The 20,912-nt window shown below is 36.8% G+C and overlaps 2 protein-coding genes across 2 annotated transcripts in view; one reads left to right on the forward strand and one right to left on the reverse strand.

The window, feature by feature from the left end:
• LOC125225120 (leucine-rich repeat-containing protein 15) overlaps positions 1-20,912 on the reverse strand; it is a 49,519-nt gene that overhangs the window by 25,543 nt on the left and 3,064 nt on the right. The gene's annotated exons all lie outside the window — the stretch shown is intronic.
• The window catches only part of LOC125225240, a 49,349-nt gene continuing 32,163 nt past the window's right edge, over positions 3,727-20,912 (forward strand). Inside the window, exons 1-3 of the mRNA XM_048128848.1 lie at positions 3,727-4,177; positions 6,819-6,996; positions 18,606-19,289. Of these exons, the coding sequence (XP_047984805.1) occupies positions 3,727-4,177; positions 6,819-6,996; positions 18,606-19,289 (1,313 nt within the window). The remainder of the gene's footprint in view (positions 4,178-6,818; positions 6,997-18,605; positions 19,290-20,912) is intronic.

The following is a 20,912-nucleotide window of genomic DNA, read 5'->3' on the forward strand; positions in this document are numbered from 1 at the left end:
AGATTGTAGATCAGTCTGTGGTTAGACTTCGCAAGTTTAAGTTGATGTTACTCTATACAAAATAACTCACGAAAAAATAAGAAAAATACCTTCATACCCATATAGATACGCTACATTTCTACATTCCTCCTATGGCAATCAGGTAAAAAATAACATATCGACGACATGCAGGTATGACGTAGACAAAATACCTGTCTGCTAATAGTCAACAGTCACAAGGGTGAAAAATATTGTGTCAGATCTAGGGATGTATTGAGTTTTGGGCAGGGTTGATCAAGTTACAATTCACCCTAACGTAACGCGAGTACCCAAAAAAGGCGCACTTGGCGGGTAGTTTGAAAATTTCATCAGCCTTCTGCATACTAAGTATAAGAACAAAATGCTAAAATCATCAAAAATACTATGCTATAATTATGAAATTGTGAAAATCAATAATTTAAATACAAGTGTCACTTGTATGAACGGATAAGTATTTTAGTTTTATAGCAAAACTGCAATATTTCTTAACAATCGCAAGGTTCCTTTCAAACGAACTGAAACGTGACTTATTTCTCGTACAGATAACAAACTACAGGCTAACAAACTGTTTTCAGCGGCTGCTCTCTTCCGTGCCTTTGTCGAGCGTTTGTTTCCAAGACCTTGAGTCGCTGATTGAAAGGCAGGAAAAAGTTGCAAGGCAATTTCTTTGTAGGTATCTATCACTCACGGTAAACTATAATATTATGGGAGGCGCATGATTCATAGTTACAATTGTTATAAAATCCACAGTTGAGCTTACTTCGTTTACTATTAGGTATATTTTTACGCCTAAACTGTTGAACCAATTTGTATAGTTCACTATTGATTCACTACGGCTTCGCCCGGGTTACACAAAACCTTAACAATTGTACATTTAATCAAGAATCACTGTATATATAGATAGGTCAGAATCGCATGAAAATCTGTTTGTATCTTATACTAAGTTAGTAACATGTAGGAAGGTAGTATTCGTATATGAATTCTGATTATAAATATTATGTTAAAATAAACGGAATCGCGGGTAAAACTCTGTGTGCAATTCCCGAAAAGTTTGTACATTTAGATCACGTCTCCGATTTTGATAAAAATTGGTAGGCTGATAGAGTCAGTGATGCTGAGCAAGATCCACTAGGTTTCCCAAAATGTCCTATGTAGTTTGAAACCTTCCTTACCAATTTTTATCCAAATCGGAGACGTGATCTAAATGTACAAACTTATCGGGAATTGCTATGTAACATAATATACGTAGTGTAATAATCAGAGATTAAATTCCATTGCTTGTTACGCTTGATGAATTGTTATGAATTCTTAATGAAATGCCGAATGCAGAATGACGATATTAATTTATTCTTGCACAGAGCCTAAGGCTACATTGGTATCTATATTACTTAATTATAAAGAGTAATTCATTCATTTTTAAACATTAATTAAAGTTACTTTCCAGAACAATGTAATTAAACATTTTTCAGTACAGATGGTGCTTTTTTTACGCACTAGTGCGAGAAGTGGTTCATTATATGCCAGGTCGAAACTTCGGAGGGTCATCTGGGTGGCTAGCCGAATGGCACAATCGCTCACGAAACGCTCACGAAACGAAGCGCTAGTAGATATCTATCTCTATCGCGCTTGCGTATTGGCGCGACAGAGCCAGCGGCGTATCGCTTTCGTTTGGCGTCGGAGAAATGCCATTCGGCTACGCCTGCGAAACGTCGTACGATACACGTGCGAAACGGAAATTCGTAAGTCGTGTCGATTTAAAACAGTCCCTTCGGTCGTGTTTTCATTTATCGCCACTCGTTTCCAACTTCCTTTTTTCGCACTTGTATCGTAATGTACTATAATAATAATTTCTAAATGTATTATTCGACATTATTGTATCAAGATACATTTTTGACCGAAATATGATACTTGATTTTATTACCATCAGTTATTTCGCAATGAAATTTAACCAGTGAAAAGTTAATATTCGTCATACACGTTGTACGTAAATAAAACATATGTACGTTTAAACGGTTATGTCAGACATAGGAACACGTGCTAGATGTTGGTATTACAAAAATAATTCCAGTCAAGGACGGTTGAATATCGGCGCCGACGACAATCAAAAATGATTCAATGAGTATCTAATGTGGCTAAAGTTGTAAATCTTCGGTTACCGCGTCTTGAATAAACGATTAGGTGTTTTATTATGCCTTTTAATTATCGCTCCTAGTGTGGTTTATTTAAATTACTGCGAAATTTATAGAGGGCGTCACTCGCGAAGTATGTACCTCATATATATTTCTGTCACCATATACTAGACCGGAATAACAATTAGGTATGTTTCCTTGGTTTTTGCTGAATTGAAGTTTAGGTAAAGCGAAAATAGTAGTACATTCGAGTTCATAAATATGTGTAAGTACCTATATTTTTTCACCTTATTGCAACGAGTTAAGGTGAAATAAAAATGTACATATATTTATGAACTCGACTGTACCTATGTCAAAAAAAAAAAGAATTTAAACTATCGGATTTATATACCTAAACTACTTTTTGTATTTTGTGTAAATATTAACTCAACCAAATTATAAGTACATTATTATTATGTACCTACCTATTAGCTGACTGATTACGGTTTCAAGTTAATCTAACAACAAAACTTAATATTATTTTTAATATGTCAGTTTATGTTAATAAAAATGTTAATGTTTATTTGTATATTAAATTAATAATATACAACAAATGACTCATAAAACACAGCGGATTGATTTATCACGTGTGGTATTTAGACGACGGGACTCTCGGTGGTGAAGCGAACTGCGTCCTGGAAGATTAAAAAAAATAATCATTGACATGAATACTATTGGCCTTTCACTAAATTTTTCGAAGTACGAACTTTTTATCACAGACTCCTGCCCGGACAAGAATAACACTATCGACCTTTTTACACAACTAGCTCCGGGTATCAAAATTATAAACAAAAAGTCGCTTCACCTCCTTGGTTGCCCCATTTTGGACCAATCCTTTGAAACATTTATTGACTCTAAGATTCAAAATTTTAAAACAACATCATACCGTTTGGCCAAAATTAATATTCATTCAGCCTATTCAATCATTAAGCACTACCTTTTCGTCCCAAAATTTACGTACATACTCCGCGGAACTCATCTTTGGAAATACCCAACTTTGGTATCAAAATTAGATATGTTAGTCATTGAAACAATCACCTCCATCTTCAATATCCATTTTGACGATAGAACTTGGACCCAGGCTAGCCTGCCTATTAGGTTTGGCGGCCTGGGTATCCGCAAAATTTCTTGTGTTTCTTGTCTACCTGCGTTCCTGTCCTCGGTGCATGGTGCTCAAAGCCTTATAGGTAAAATATTAAAACCTTCAATTGGTTCTATAGAAGCCGCACACTGCTCCGAGGCCAAGAACGTTTGGTCCATAACCTGTCCAAACACGGACCCGCCTGCCAATCTCTGTTCGCAGAGGCAATGGGACGAGCCGCTCTGTCGACTAGTACGGGAAAACCTTTTAAATACGTCAACTAGTTCGACAGACCGAGCTCGTCTCCTTGCGACTGCGGAGTGGGAGTCGGGTCTGTGGCTACAAGCTTTACCATCACCAAACATTGGGACTCTGCTGGATAACACCACCTTTTGCCTAGCAGCTAGCTTGCGTTTGGGGACATCAACAAACCAGCCTCATCGCTGTCAATGCGGTACCATGGTGGACACATTGGGTCACCATGGCCTCTCATGCGCCCGAAGCGCTGGAAGGATCCCGCGCCACGCCAGTATCAATGATGTTATCCGTCGGGCCCTTGTCAGCGCGAAAATGCCAGCAATCCTGGAGCCCACCGGCCTGGCTAGGGACGACGGCAAGAGTCCTGACGGTATGACACTGGTGCCTTGGAGCATGGGTCGGCCGCTAGTTTGGGACGCTACTTGTGTTGATACACTGGCGCCGTCCCATGTTCCGGTCACCAGCGTTGCTGCTGGCGCTGCGGCATCCTCAGCCGAAAGCATCAAACGCCGCAAATATGCCACCCTAGGAACTAGCTACATATTTGCGGCGTTTGGCGTTGAGACCTTGGGGCCATGGGGGCCCAGTGCCCGTCTTTTGTATAAGGATTTGTCGTCTCGCCTGATAGAGACCTCAGGCGACCAGAGGGCTGGTCAGTATTTCGCGCAACGTATAAGTATCGCTATACAGCGTGGAAATGCTGCCAGCCTTCTGGGTACCTTGCCCATTGACGGCGATTTAGGCCAAATTTTTTATTTATAAGTAGGTTAGGTATTTAGTTTTAAGTAGATTTATTATGTTTTTATTTGTTTTATTTATTCATTTATGCAATAAAATTTATCACATATTTAATATATAATTAATTACATCGATTTGTAGAAACACGTCCCCGCTTATTATTCGATTGGTGTTCATGTCCAATGTGATCAAAGGTGCTATTATTTATTTTAAGCGATGACAAGTGGTTGGTGAGCCGTAAGACAAGGGATAAATGCGAGGAGTGGCATTCAACTGTTCATTCAAAATAAGTTCTGTTATTCATTTGTTTATATTTTTAACCCCCGACGCAAAAACGACGGGGTGTTATAAGTTTGACGTGTCTGTCTGTCTGTATGTTTGTAGGTCCCGAACGGATGAACCGATTTAGATTTAGTTTTATTTGTTTGAAAGCTGAGTTAGTGTTCTTAGCCATATTTCATGAAAATCGGTCCCTATGTTGGGGGTTTTTTCAAAATTTTAATTTTGTGGTTAGGTTATTATAGATGTAAAAAGGGCCTGGTATCAGTTGGGTCGTTGGGTGGATAAGACACTTTTATAATGAAGACCGATTCTGAAATTACTGGAGTATATAGATAGGTATCTCAAAAAACTTCTTACTCTTAGTTAAATACTCATAAGACTAGACTCTAGTTCTATTTAGCGTTATTGGAGCGCTGTTAGACTGGTTTATCTTTGTCTAAGCGATAGTCTCGCTTATGCTCTATAACAAATTATTCTAACACGAGTTTTGTCGTCTCAACAAACAACTAACAAACCTGATTGACGATTACAACTCGATTGATTGCCTCATTGTGTCGAAATATTAGAGATTAGCTTTTACCCGCGGCTTCGCTCGCGTTAGAGACAAAAAATAGCCTATGTCACTCTACATCCCTTCAACTATATCCACTTAAAAAATCACGTCAATTCGTCACTCCGTTTTGCCGTGAAAGACGGCCAAACAAACAGACACACACACACACACTTTCCCATTTATAATATTAGTATGGATGTCTTACGTAGAGTCAGTTCGGAAAGAGAAGAGTCGTTAACCGTGGGCCCTATATATTATGTGTCTGTCATTTTTCAATAACAACAACAATCTTTATTTTTTTACGAATCTCGATTTCTAGAGATACTGCAGTCTTTATTCGAAAGTAATATAAAAGGACTTTTATTGGACTAATGCTAATATATCCGACTATTTTGCAAATCACTAATTACTTAAAAGTTATAATCAAATGAGTGTGTAATCAATTTGTGTGTCAAACAAAACACGTAGTGTTTACTTGCTATCAAATCAATGACGACTAAAATGCTCTTTTAGCAACAAAAAAAATAAAAACACTTGTTTACACAATAGGTAAATGGTAACAACCAATTTATTTTTAATGCTGACTCTTAAAATAGAATGAACATTACTGCAATTTATGTCAATAAAGAGATCGCTCGCTTAATTGGTCAAGTATGGCACCCTCACATGTCAGGTACAGTCAACGAATTCAATTTCTGTGCCACAACAAAACCTCGCTTTAATCTAAAACTATGGAAACTCTTGTTTAAGAAGGTATTTACTTAGATAGGTACCTACTTACTTAATAAACAGTGATTGGACTAAACAGTCTGTTACCGAATTTAGCGTTCGCAATTTTTTTTGTATGGGAATTTCCGTAGACTTTTGTTTTCTCCTGCGTGACGTGTGTTTGCTCTTAGATGCAACTGACCCTTAATAAGAATGACATAAATGACAAACATCAATGAGCACTGTTGTAGAAGATTGACACGAATTGATATTTAAATACAGTTGTAATCGAGGCTCCTGTTATATGGCTTAGTAGAATTCATAAGTAGGCTGTCAAGTAAAGAATGAGCACAGAATATTAATTCAATATAATATATCACGAACAGTCAACCACTTTTGTTCTTAGGCCCCTACATAATTATGAGACGTTTTTTTTCATTTATTTAATGAATCTTTGTGTAGGGTTCTAGTAATCAGTAGGACTGATAAAATTACCTGCATGTCTTTGCAACTTTCAATTTTTAATTCGCTTTTAAGAGAACTATCTAAGTAGCTAGAAGATTACTGAGATTATGGGCGATTAACTTGATACGACAGCTTGGCAACAAACGGTAAAAATTAAAAAGTGGCAAGTGGCAACATGGCAGTGTCATCTCGTTTTCTCACACATATTACGAGAGGCTAGGATTCGTTTTGCGTAATTCTGGGTCCTTGAGCGTGTGCGCCACTCGCGTGCTCTATGCTGCACTAGTCCGCAGTTTATTGGAGACGAATTCTGTAGTATGGGGTCCGCATGAACATAAATATAATTTAATGTTAGAGCAGGTCCAGAAAATGTACCTCAGGGCTTTGTACAAGAAAATGTATGTATTTTATCCCTATATGTATCCCACCTTATTTTTGCAGGGTCAACTCGGGTATGACTCTCTGCAATTACGAAGATCGCTCTCTTTAGCCAAATTCGTTTTACAAATATTTAGAAATAAGATTGATAGCATAAAACTTGTTGAAGTCTGTGTGCGCTTGTTTGTACCTAATCAGTACACCCGCGCGCGACGGCACCCGCTGCTGGCGTGGGGCGCGGCGCGCACGCAGGCGCACGCGCAGGCGCCGGTCGCGCGCGCGCTCACGCTGCTCAACTCCGTGCTCGAGGCACAGCCCCAGTGCGATCTCTTTGATAGTGCGATGGGGCAAGTTATAACAGAATGCAAGATATTGATTTGAAAGGGACGACACTACAATGTTGCCACTTTTCAATTTCTACAACTATATTTTTGTCTCTATTTTTTTGTACGTTTGCATAAGAGTATTTTTTACTTAAAACACGTTACTTTACTTCTATAGAGTCCACAAGTAGGATACGGAAACAGGAAACTGAGATTAGACTTCGACATCTAGCTACTAAAACTTTATGAACGTATTTATTTCATTTTACTAGGTTATTACGCCCTTCTGTATCTCTTTACACAACAGCGCATCACCATTAAATCACTTAACACTGTTCGCCTGACCATACACCATAATAATCGTATGCCTTACCATAATAATCGTATAGCATACTAATACAAGAGCAGAATTATGACACGCTATCGAAAAGCAAATTGCAACTTTATGCCGCCTAAATATTATGCACAAATATTATCTGCGAAAGTACTATTCGACTAGAAAACTATTATGCTCATCAATATTATGCCAACGTACGATTCGGTATTATAAAAATCTGCGAAATGATTTATGCCTTCTGATTTGTGACTTCTGCCAAGAACTATTATGCAAATCAAATATATGCGAAAAAAGTTTCTGCAAGATAATAGAGTGAACCTCTTTTTTTACCTACAATTTATTTTATCGAAATTGGAAGTCATAAGAATAAGTAGGTATAACTATCAAACTAGTTCAAATAAAACTTTATCAATTCGGTTTGAAAGAAGCGTCAGAAAAACTAAATTACCGTTGAACGTTTGGTTTGGTCGATAATTTCGAGAGCCATGGGAACGATTCCCGTTACTTCTTATCCGCAGTTACTTAAGTGTTGGGTACTTAACACCGGCTGTCAACAATATCCAACTACCGAGTGTTTACCTACTGTATAAAATTGTAAATTGTCGAGTTCCAAATGGAAATCGAAACCATGATTGTAAATAAACTACGGGGAAAGTAAAATAGAAACAGGTCTATACAGACAGCAACAGATAGCTAATCTTATTAAGAATAGGAAATAAAAATACTAATCTAATTTACACAAATATCTAACGAGTGAATTATCGCCAGACATGTATAACCGCAAATTTAAATAATACAATTTGGATAAAATCGGCTACCTACATTATTTGAAGCTCGAATATCGACTAAAACTAGTCACGTGGCCTCCACAGCTTGCTTAATGTTTACCTTATTACTTATTGCCACCGACGCGCACAGAAATAAATACACACACCCACAAAACAACGCCGCCAGGTTAGGGAAGCCTGTTTATCAATGGGATGTAAAGCTTTAAAAGCTCTCTTAGAACCGGTCATAGAACAAATGCAGCGAGAGAGCTAGCGTATCATAATAATCGCTGTGAGTCTGTGCTAAGAGAAGGCTTGGGAAAACCAATGTAAATTGCTTCTCAAAGATGCCACGGATCTCAAGGTCACATTTCACTGGTTTGCTCGAGTTTTTGACTTGGATACCTGCTTTCGCGCAAGGGGAATAACGACTGAACATCCATGAATGCGTTTGTACCCGTAGCTAGTTCTTCCTTATTAAAAGAAGCGAGCGCTTATAACAAAGACCTCAATAACCAATACGAGTAATTCCTATTTATGAACCGTATCCGGGACCAGCAATTCCTGCACAAAATTTACACATTCTGGTTCGTTTTCGGTCTCTAAATTTAGAGAGTTTAAACAATGATGCATGGCCGATTTGGGCTAGCTGCGGTCGTTTGCCTGTGAACCATGGTGAACCATCGTATGGTCCTTTGTTTGCACTATTTGACTGTAGACGCGTGCTTCCGCTGATGCACTCATTCAAAAGTCAGACACGGTCAAGGGAACGTGCGTGCTTCCGATATAAACAAAATGGAAATAATGGTAACGGAATTTTATTGAGGATTAGGTATATGCAACAAAAATATAGGTGTGAAGCTGCAATTCAGATCCAGTTATAGTACTAGATACAGCATTGTACTCGTACCTAAAAAAAGGTCTATAAAAAAGGTAATAAATTCCAACAGTAATAGTTGATGTCTTCGTAAATCTTTATAATATGATAAATATAGGTAAATCAAATTCTATAATAATGTATGACTGAATATTAAGAACAATACTTATGACAACTTAGGAGTTCTTAACGAATCTCGACTCAATGTCTCAAACATTTCACAATAGTTCAATTGTCATCGAATCCGTTGAGCATGACTGCAGTATTGTGAAGATTCTTGGAAACGTCTCGAACAGAATGTTACATAACAAGAGGCACCTTCGAGTTAAGTCGGAAGTGGTTTTGCGAGTAGATAGATCAGTTCCCCAAATCGCGATAGTTCCGCGTAACATAATTTCCAGTCGCATTTTTCCCACTAGTTCATTTTTCGATCATAATTGTTCGTCCCAATCCCAATTCGCATAGGCTGACAGACGTTACTTTCTATTTTTTAACTATAACTATTTTTTTAATAAATTTCGTCTACAAATCAACTATGTAGTCGGAGCCCTATTTCTGGGAAGTTTGCCCTTTGGGCATCTGAAGATACCTAACAAACTTAACTTACCTACCTACTGACTGTGTGACTACCGTGAACATTGAGTAATTATTACTTCGTATAGAGGAGCTATAGCAAACAACGAACGTGTCTAGAGATGGGCGCTGACGGGTAAATACCGGGAAAATACCCATATCTACCCAATCTACCCGGTATTTACCCGTATCTACCCAAATGAGCGGGTATAAAAAATAATCTATGAAATTAAAGATTATTCTTAATTTACATGACTGAAATATATTTTTCTACTAAAATGAATATATATATTTGACTAACTAATATTAAAATGTTAACAGAAATTCCAAATATTCCAATATATCATGTGTAATTTACCACATTCAATTAAAAAGTTGTATTCCCCAGATGTTTTAGGCCCACTAAATATTCAAATAACTTACGTAACTTAAACACGGTGGACAGACAAATGCAAATTGATTAGCCAATGAGGTCACAGCTTTGCAAAACGCCAGGTAGGTGCATCCGTATTGAAAGGGTGCAATAAGTCACTTGACGGGTCAGTTAGGTACTTTTTTTTATTTTTATTTATGGGATACTTATACTTTAGTTTGTACTTAGCTAAACAAGCGCCACGTCCATGTGTGATTTTAATTAACACTTGCTTTGAATTCGGACTGTAATAATGCCTTCTATGTGACTTCGGCTAGATACTGGACTTCGGCTAGATAGTAGGCTTTACCAAACAAACGTACCCAAGTAACATTTTAGTGCTATAATTTTGGTTTTCGACGCTAAAAGCTACTATAGATGTCGTATAAAGGTTTTCGGCGTGACCGCCTGTCGTATAAAAGCCTCCAGTAACACCTTTTAGCTCTATAAGCTTATACCGCTAAAAGGTGTTATTAGGAAGTGATGTAAACGTTTATATCACCATTTTATAGAGCCGCTATAGGCCTGGTCTATAAACAGGATCAAATATGACTACTATAGGTCTATATTATTGTATAATAGTGTTAGGAATCACTGCTATGCAATCAATTTGCGCTATTAAGGTTCCCGACAAGCCGCTATAGTTGTTGAGTTATACAGCTAAAAGGTGTTATTAGGAAGTGATGTAAACGTTTATATCACCATTTTATAGAGCCGCTATAGGCCTGGTCTATAACAGGATCAAATATGACTATTATAGAACAATATTACTGTATAATGGTGTTTGAAATCACGTTATGCAATCAATTTGCGCTATTAAGGTTCCCGACAAGCCGCTATAGTTGTTGTATTATACAGCTAAAAGGTGTTATTAGGAAGTGATGTAAACGTTTATATCACCATTTATAGAGCCGCTATAGGCCTGGTCTATAACAGGATCAAATAACCTACTAAATAACAATATTATTGTATAATAGTGTTAGGAATCACTGTTATGCTATCAATTTGCGCTATTAAGGTTCCCAACAAGCCGCTTATGGTATTTTTAGTAGTTGTATTTTAACAGATTTAAAACCTAACTATACCACTATTTTGGGATATAGTGGCTTTGGAAAACACTGCTATAGTATTTAACACTGTAGTAGTGATATGAATACCATTATAGAGCTATTTTGCTGTATAATGAAGTTTTGAGGATACGTATAGATAGCTTTGAAAAGGTTATAGTCGTTTTCTAATGCCTTTTATATCTCATCGCCGTATACGCCACAAAGACTCTTTTATATCACAGACCTGTTGAATAATGGTTTCGGTATCTCTTTTAAAACACAATAGCGTTATAGCTGAGTTTACTATATGTTTTATAAACCAAATCAGATATATAAAAGTAGAAAACGATTACTTTTAAATGATAATTTTGACCTTAAAAGGCTGCTTTATGGTGTTTATACATCGTAATTATGAAATCAGGCCAAAGATGCGGTATCTGGTTCCGTACAGTGTTTTTCTAGAAATTAACTTTAAAAATACACATAGCGACCAATTGTAGTTTAGATTTGTCATACTAAAAAGAAAACAACATTTATTAATACTGTTTAAAAGATCTTTCTATAGTAAAACATTGAAAACAAGTATTGTTTTCTATATAAAGAACTTATAAGTTAAACTGGATCATAGTTAAATTCTCATGCAACCCTAATTGAATCCACGATGGCGGGCTTATGGCAGTGAATGCGTATGATAAGTGATATAGTCGAACTATAAAAGCGTATGTTTTACTTCTTGGATCCATAGTAGAAACTATGGTGCCAATAATTTTATTGTATTAAATTATATTTATTTATTTTATTCAAAACATGTATAAATCGAGGGCGCATTTAAAATACTCCATTAAACTAATATTCTTTTAACGGTGAAATTTCCATCGCATACCTTTTTGCGGTAATGATGGAAGTATACGAAATCCAAATTATGTTAATTGACACTAAACTTCACAAGTTCACACGCCACTTTTCATTAAGTTCCTCGTTTAGAACAGTTTTTGTTAAATATTACACACATTAAATTATTTTAGAAATTTCGCATTAAAAGGGACGGCAACTGCTATTATAGAACAAAATAACCTGTATAACGGAATCTCAAATGCTACTATAGCACAAATTGATACTATAATAGCGTTACTGTGTCCTCTATGTTAACAAATTAGCACAATAGTCATCATTACATCACCATTATAGACCTTAAACGTCACGGATGATACTGCTATAGGCCGATTATATAACTAAATGGCTGCATAATTGCGCCAAATCGGCTCTACAGTACCAATATAGACTATTTATAGGACCATTTAGTGTGATTTAATTTGGTGTCCTCGACCACTATAGGACCAGAAATTGTTACTTGACAGGAACTATAATAAGTACACAAAATTTCATCCCCATCGGTTCAGCCGTTTAGGAGGAGGAGGTAACAAACACACAAGCATGTCAATGATATTTAACAAATTCCTTATTCAATACGAATACTTCGATATATGTTTATAGAACTATATAAAATATTTATTTTAGGTAATCAATACATATAAATATACACAACAAAAAAAAAATTTACGCTATAACTAAATATAAAAAATCTCACCTAGAGAACCGACCTCTGGAAGTGAACCCAGGATGCTGGCGGCGTTGCCCCTTTGCACCGCTAGACTTAATTTTTGGGCAAAGAAAGACCCTGCCCTGTAGTCCCCCGAGACACCTATTAGTCTGACCGACACTTCTTTTATAAAATGTTTAGTGTCGGTCGACCATGGGCCCAGCGTTTCGATGGCAAGCGCCGCAAATTCGTAGCGATTTGTTAAAAAGCGAGTTGTTCTGCGGCAGTAGAACTATATTAATAAAATATAAATATATTATACAATACCAAGAAAACATTTTTTCATGATTAAATTCAATTTATGACCCATTTTATTACAATATTTATTTATACCCACCCATTAGGGTAGAAAAGGTAAATATCGGGTAGATTGGGTAAATACCCGGTAAATACCCGATATCTACCCCGGGTATTTTCCCGCCGCCCATCTCTAAACGTGTCACAGCCTGTAAGTTGAAGGCGGGGCGAGGGGGCGGGGTGTGAACCAATGGCCTGCTTCCGTAACGTCGCAAGCGCTACGATTTTACTCGGCGCTTACGACCTTTCGGTCGCGATGATGAGCCCTGCATAGAGTGCATAGATTAGAAGTCGTAGTATAGAAGTGACATGGGTTTACATGGGCATTTTTTAAATTTATGACTCTCAATTAGCGTGAGTTGTTAACAAAAAACATAAATCGCTGTTAGTTTTGTAATGATAATCAAGCTTGAAATCTGTATTTAAAACTTTTTTCACGTTCTAAATTTAGATTATAGCTTAGTATAATTCACGATGTTTTTATTGAAATTCCATGCTTAATTATCGTTGCAAAACTGACAGCGATTTAACTTTTTTTAACAACTCTGTGAGTCCCAATTTTTTTAAATGCCCACATTTTTTAAAGCTGCATACGGACTGAGCGTACATGTGTACACATAGCCGCAACTGGATATTAGTTATTTATGTGACATTTGCATAATGGTAGGCATTAAAACATGAGTGTTGTTTTTGTTGTGTTAATAAGATAACATGAGTGTTTTAATGCCTAATTATGTATAGTCGCACACATAACTTTATCTACATCCATGTATGTATGGGCGCGGGTTTATCGTCCCATAGAAAATTTGAATTTCGCGCGTTTTTATACTCTCATAATTTGCTTGACCGTCTACCTACCCAAATTCATTCAGGCATGTTAGGTACTGCAGTTACATTTACATACATGAAATTCGACACGCGTATTGAGAATCTGTTATAGACCGACATGTCGGAAAACTGCAATTCTGACAATAATAATTAAATAACCTTTTTTGCGTCGATAAATGTATATAATTTAATGTATGATAGGAAACATGAACTAACTTGCGATATTGTCACGTCTGCTTTTGTTGCATTTTTTACTCTTTGGTTTCAACGAAACATGGCCGCCGCAACATGGCGCTTCGGCATGAGTTTATATTGATACATTTTTTAAAAAGTAAGCGTGTTTGAACAAAAATGCAGTAAACCTACGTATGAAAAGTCACTCCTTGGCTTTTGTTACATTTTCCTGAGTTTGTACAGTACCTCACTACACATGACGGCATTATTTAAGACGAAATATTTTTCATTGCGATACGTCAATCTACCACAGCCGTTCGGCACAGACTAAGCGCGTTTGTGCTGATCAGCTCTAAGTGTTGTTACACAAAATCAAGTTGAGGTGCCCTCTCTAGTTAACATAATTACTCAAAGACCGTGAAATCACTAAACTTATTTAGGAGAAAAAGCGACGGAGAATTGACATTTGTGAAAACCCTCAGTATTTGAACATAAACAATTGTATAATTGGTTAAAATGTAAAGTGTGGAAAAATGCGACCGGAAATTTTGCTTCTCGGAACTAACACATTTGGGGTGTAGATCGACCTAGTCGTTTTTGCCCCGGTTCAAAGTATTCGGTTGAATTTCTCACGTGATCACTTCCTTGACGGGGAATGCATGACGGCGGCGGTGACGCAGAGAGAAAGAAAATAAATAAAATGCCTCGATGTTGGGCAACGCAGCGGATCTTCAACAGGATATTAAAATGATATAGTCAGGGGCCTCTTCGACAAGCTGCTGTCGAATTTCACAGTATTTTGCAATCATTGCCGTAGCCGTAGCAATCTATCTCTATCGCTCTTGCGTATTGGCGTGATAGAGGCAGACTGCATTTCTGCGGCGTTTGGCGTCGCAGAAATGCCATTTGGCTACGGGGCCAGAAGCTGATTTTATCACAGGTTAATTTTATAAAGACTTGATTCGATCAAATGAACAACAAAAAATATATAGGTACCTATTGAAAAAAAAAATACCTTATCAATAAGTTACCGAAATTGGCAAACTGATTTCATGATCCGCATTAAACACATATTTTTCTACTCGTAACTGGTTATGAGTACTTATGTCTGGACTCATTGTGATTAGCAGCAATTTCGTTACGTTGATATGAGTATTTAATTAATTAAGACAGGTAGGTACAGAGGATTTCATTGTTTCACAACTATGTATTTCTTTAAATAATGCCAATTATGCCAGTTATTTCTTGATATTTGCTTACTGACGAGTCATGCATTTATTTAGGTACATTCCGTGCATTTCTACACACATCACCGTAGATAAGTAGAAGTAACTTATACCTATTTATCCGTATTAAATCTACCTACGTCATAAAATGCCATTTTAAATTGATTAACTGTAAGTAGGTGTTCTTGTTACTAATATTTAGAAGTAAACTGAGTCTTATCTAACTATTCCAAGAGCCGTTGTGAGGATCAAAATACCTTGTTTTTATAGTGCTTTAATGTTTGAACTACAAATTCCATAGAGATAAGTTGCGACGCGCGTTTAATTTATTGAACAGTGTACCTAGTGTAAGTGTTCGCTCCAAATTTTAATTGGTGTCGTACATATTTATTATACATATAGCAGTTTCTTAGTTGTTTACAGGATATTCTAATACCTAAACTAATTATAGACATGACTAAGCTAGTAATAAGACCAGTGCGGCAAGAAGGCAAAGTTGTAATTGGTCGCTACTTTATAAGGTAAAACTGGAGCATTGAGAGGAGACACTGATAGGTATCAATAGTATCTACTAACTTTGAATACGTATATTGACATTTAAATGCTTACCTGGTTTTAGCTAGCATAAAATGTGACGCTTTCAATCAAAATGTACCAGATTTCAAAATCGATTTCATATCGAAGCTGTTATGGAAATAAAGGCGTAGTAACAACCGACAATAAGTACCTTCTTGACTCGAAATTGCACAAATTAATATTGTTTCTAGTGTTTAATGCAAATAGTCATAACTTTTTATACTGGTAGCCTTGTATAGCATTGATTATAATATTTAACCGTTAATTATTTGTAATTAGCGGAGAGGACACACAATTCGACTAATTTACTAATATAAATGTTGTATAACATGTTGCTAAAAGCGACCTGTTTTTAGCTAAGTAAGTAGTTTAATACATAAAAATATAACTTGGATTCATATTTTGTTATGATTTTTTATCACAAGCAAACAGTCTGCACTGAGGTTAGTGCCGTGTTGATATTTCATCGTTATCAAGATATAAACGATTGAGGTTATCGGAAAACCGGAGGATAACGAATGCAAAACAGCAGCATATAACCTCTGGGAATACCGATAGTTATCTGAGTCAATGGAACTGTTTAAAAATGTCATTTACAAACAGATTTATGTTCATAAAATTAGGGAAAATACCACCCGACCATGCAGTATAGGAAATATGTGCATCGCGCACATTCCTTACCTCCGGAAGCAACTTTTTGTTACTTTAGGAATAAAATATCCCATCTCCTGTTTGTGCTACCTGGTTCTGTTTTCTCAAGGATTATGAAAGCAGGTGTCGTAGCCGAATGGCATTTCTGCGACGCGAAACGAAAACGAAACGCTGCGAAAGGTAGCCTGACTCTGTCAAGCCAATACGCAAGAGCGATAGAGATAGATATCTGAGAGTTTTGTGAGCGTTTGTGCCATTCGGCTACGTACCCAGGTAATTTGAATTGTTGGAAACCGTTTTGTAACCTGAAAAAAGTTCCGTGGAAACTACTACGGCCAATAATACTTGAAAATGTCGACCCTCGTCACCGTGACCAAATGGTTGTTCAGGCATCTGTCGCGAAAACGGAGGACGCTGGTTCAAATCCAGCTTTGGGCACTTTGAGGCCTTGGTCTATAAAGTACTAGTACAACTACTAGTCATTAGAGAACTCACTAACGTTACACTAAATTGCTCATTTGTCGTAGCTAAGATGATAATCGGTTATCGACAATTGCCAATAGAAAAGTAAGAGTACTAGAGACTTATCAAGGTAAGTTACTTAGTTATCAAAACCGCTTTCTGTGTGCCATGCATGGCAGGTATGCCTGTTTGCCACCGACATGGTATAAAAAAAAGTTGGCAGCGAATTTGACTAGCTGAGTTTTGACAGCCTCGACGGTTCAAACGTCAAACTTAGATGATAATATGATATGACGTTTACTTAATCCGTGCACAGACAGGGCTACCAAAGTTGTTGCCAATTTAGCTTGGTCAGATTCTAGCTTGGTTGAAAAGTCCCGTATTGTTCGTGGCCTTGACTTTGTCATTCCAGTCAAATTCAAATGGACTACTGTTATATTAATTAGTGTTCTAGACGATTCGATTTTCATTGAGTTCAAAATGAAAAGTCATTCACTGTGATAATTAAACTGTCGTGAGTTAGACGGTAAAGCAGCTGAATCATCCATGCAATATCCGTTCGCCGTATAACAGTTATAACGCCTCCAATTTGCAAACTTTGTGGATACTTTGTAGAACTAAATTCTTCTTACTTACCTATCTGGCGATTCAGTATTTATTTATGACAAAACAAACAAAACGAATCGTGATTTATGTAAGAGTCCATTTTGATCATTACACAAAGATATGTACCGTCTACTACTTAAATACCTACAACACGTGTTTAATAAAACAATATACAAAAAGACTTATAGAAACGGCGTATATCTTTTTACTTCGCAACCTTTTGATCTGGAACCATCCCTATTCCAGAATTTAAACAAAAATTAAGTTGTACCATAGAAAACATTGACATGTGATTCATTTTAACTTGCGAAACAGCTGATTCTTTTTTTTGCGTTTTCGTGGATGACGTCGTACTGGCTACATTGCATGCCACTAATTTCTTTGCAGATATTATCTATATTCTACGTAACAATGTTTACTTTAATCACGTTTTTACGAACTTACGAATGTCTAGAATCATGAATAATTAAATAATTGTGTTGTTTTTTGGAGGTAAAGTATCACCTTCAAGAAGGTTGTAAAATTAAACGTAAGTAATCAAATTGATCACTTTGTTTTCTTGAGCCCATCGTTTGATTGGCTGTACTAATCGTTCAATTAAGTCGTGATATTATTTGTTATCAACGCTTTCACAGCTATACGGCTCAAATTAAGATTTAGTAGTAGAATTTTCACCAGTGTAACCCTTTTAAACTGCGGAAAATTCTTGTTTTCGGATTTACTCTTAGGTAATATGTTTCAAAACATTTTTAAAATACCTAACGTTAATAGGTTAAAGATTAAGGCTAAAGCATTTGCAGCTATCTACTGCGAATATGAAAACTTTTTTTTCTACAGAGGAAATTTTGATTTTTAATCTTTTACATCGGATCCTCTGGTCCGGTAGATATACTTTAACGGGCATGCGGCGACAGGCAGACGAGCAAAATGTTGAACGTACTTGGTAAGTAGAAGAATTTATCAACATGCAAATAACAAAAGAATTCAGTAATAAACATCCCGATTTACTTCCCAATACGTCGCCTTTTATATGAAAGTAGATAAAAAATATTTCCTGGCAGTTATTTGAGCGGAAGCATTTAGAAATACAATTTTCCCTCGGCAGGCAGGGACCCGACGTTTTCTTCATCGGTCGCAGCCGAAAGGAAATTGTGTTGACTTTTAATGGAATTATAGAAAATGCATTTATCGATTGCAGACGCTTCATAAGAAATAACATTAGCTATGCCGATGACATGGTACTGTTGAGCCCATCGATTGGCGGTCTGAGATTGCTTATTGAGAGGTGTGAGGTATATGCCCGTGCGCATAACCTTAAATATAATGTGACCAAAAGCGAATTTATGGTGTTCAAAGCGGGAAGCAAGTGCCCATCACACATCCCACCCATTCGTTTGAATGGCATGCAGCTGAAAAGGGTTTCATCATTTAAATACCTTGGGCACTTGGTAACCGACGATTTCCGTGATGACGCGGACATTGAGAGGGAGAGGAGAGCGTTGGCCGTCAGGGCCAACATGATAGCTCGCAGGTTTAGCAGGTGTACAGCTCAAGTGAAAATCACATTATTTCGAGCTTTCTGTACATCGCTGTACACCTGCAGCCTGTGGACTCGGTACACGCAAAGGACGTTTAACGCCATGCGCGTACAATATAATGACGCGTTCAGGGTGTTGTTGCGGCTGCCGCGGCATTGCAGCGCGTCCGGCATGTTCGCGGACGCGCATGTGGACGGGTTCCATGCGACGCTGCGTAAGCGCTGCGCCGCGACGCTGCGCAGGGTGCGCGATAGCCGCCACAGCCTCCTGAGCGTAGTTGCTGAGAGATGGGACAGTGGCCTCATCAAGCACTGGTCCTCTCTCCACTTATCTCTAGTACCTAAGTTAGTTATTTAAGATTATTTTTAAGTTAACCATAGTTTTATGTTTTAGGTTAAGTTATACTAACAAAATATGGACCTTGTTTGTCTGAAATAAATGCATTTTATTTTATTTTATTTTTTATTTTTTTATAACTTTGATAGAAATGCAATACATGGAGGAGTAAAGAACGGAATAAAAATTTGTTTAGAATGTGGAGAGTAATAAGTAGTATTTTTTTAGGGACTTCCGAGGGATTGGTTCACAAATTATGCACTAGATGACGCTGTTGCGAGTATCTTAAAATGTCTGTAAAGCTTCATATTTTTAGTTCAGATTTTTGTAAGAGATGAAATGCAATTTAGTAATATTATTGTGGTGTTATTTCCCATCTAATGCCCCGTCAACCATCTTTATTTATTTGGCCTAATGTAGTTATTTTGCCTACAGTATCCTAGTTACATTAATTGCCCACCTCTATGAGATTTGAGGTCAATGATATAATTACATTGACTGCCCAGATTTTGCCTTGCAGTCATTAATATAGTATATTTTGGTATGTTTAAATAAAAACATACTAAAATATTATTTACACAGACGATTTTTATTAGATATCCAAAATGGAGAGAAGTTGTACATATGCTATAAGTATATCTCTAACTATTAAATTTCGAGTTAAGATATTTTTTTGCACAGTTGCAAGTGGTATTTATTAGAATAATATGTTCTTAGGTAATACTTTTGTATGTTTCTTCTAGGTAAAATTTTTGTTGACTACTGTTTTTAATAGGTACTATGTAATATTGTAATGTGATGTTAAATAAAACTATTCTATGTCGACTATGTCTATCTATATTTATGTATTCAAAATAATATTACAATTCGACCACATTTATAAATAGGTACAATTCAACAAAGCCGTATTCGATACGAATAGGTACCAGGTAATATGTTTGCAAGGTTTTATTTAGTGCTTACGTAATGTTTGGTGGATGACCGCTGTTTACTAAGTGACTACAACTACATATTGTATCGTATGAGACCGAGGATTTTACATATGAGACCGCCTATACAATAAGCACAATAACAGTCACGACGTCGCATAATAATGGTAATCTATTCAATTAAGGAACGATACTGGATTTTTAATTCTATTACAACTTGGTACCTTTTAGTCCGGATACATCAAATAAACTAGTGCTCGTGAGTCGCGATGAAATTGAAAAAAAAAAGTTTCTTCAATGGAAAAAGTGCTGTGATAATTAGCAATATTATTCGAAGGTTCAGAAATAGTTGCACAAGCAAAAATCTCAGAGAAATAATTTTTCGAAATGACAAAGAATTGGATGACCTTTCAATGAAAACGATCACCATGCGTTGCTTTAAATAGTTAGATTTTCGATTCCACAAAAGGCAAGGCGCATTACGCGATATAAATTCAGAAGGTTCTAAATGTATTTCGAACACCTATACAGTTTATTACCTTCTAGCCTTAGTTAGGCATAATAAAGGTTTGCCGACCTGCGTCGGAGCTGCAGAATGTCTGGAATGCCCCTTGCGGTTCTCGGAATAATGTCCGCCCATTCCTGCCCTCAGGAACATTTTGTGCCATTAGCCTGTTCCTGCGCGTGATTCGATATTTTAGT

Source organism: Leguminivora glycinivorella, chromosome 4, assembly GCF_023078275.1.
Source record: "Leguminivora glycinivorella isolate SPB_JAAS2020 chromosome 4, LegGlyc_1.1, whole genome shotgun sequence".
Taxonomy (NCBI): domain Eukaryota; kingdom Metazoa; phylum Arthropoda; class Insecta; order Lepidoptera; family Tortricidae; genus Leguminivora; species Leguminivora glycinivorella.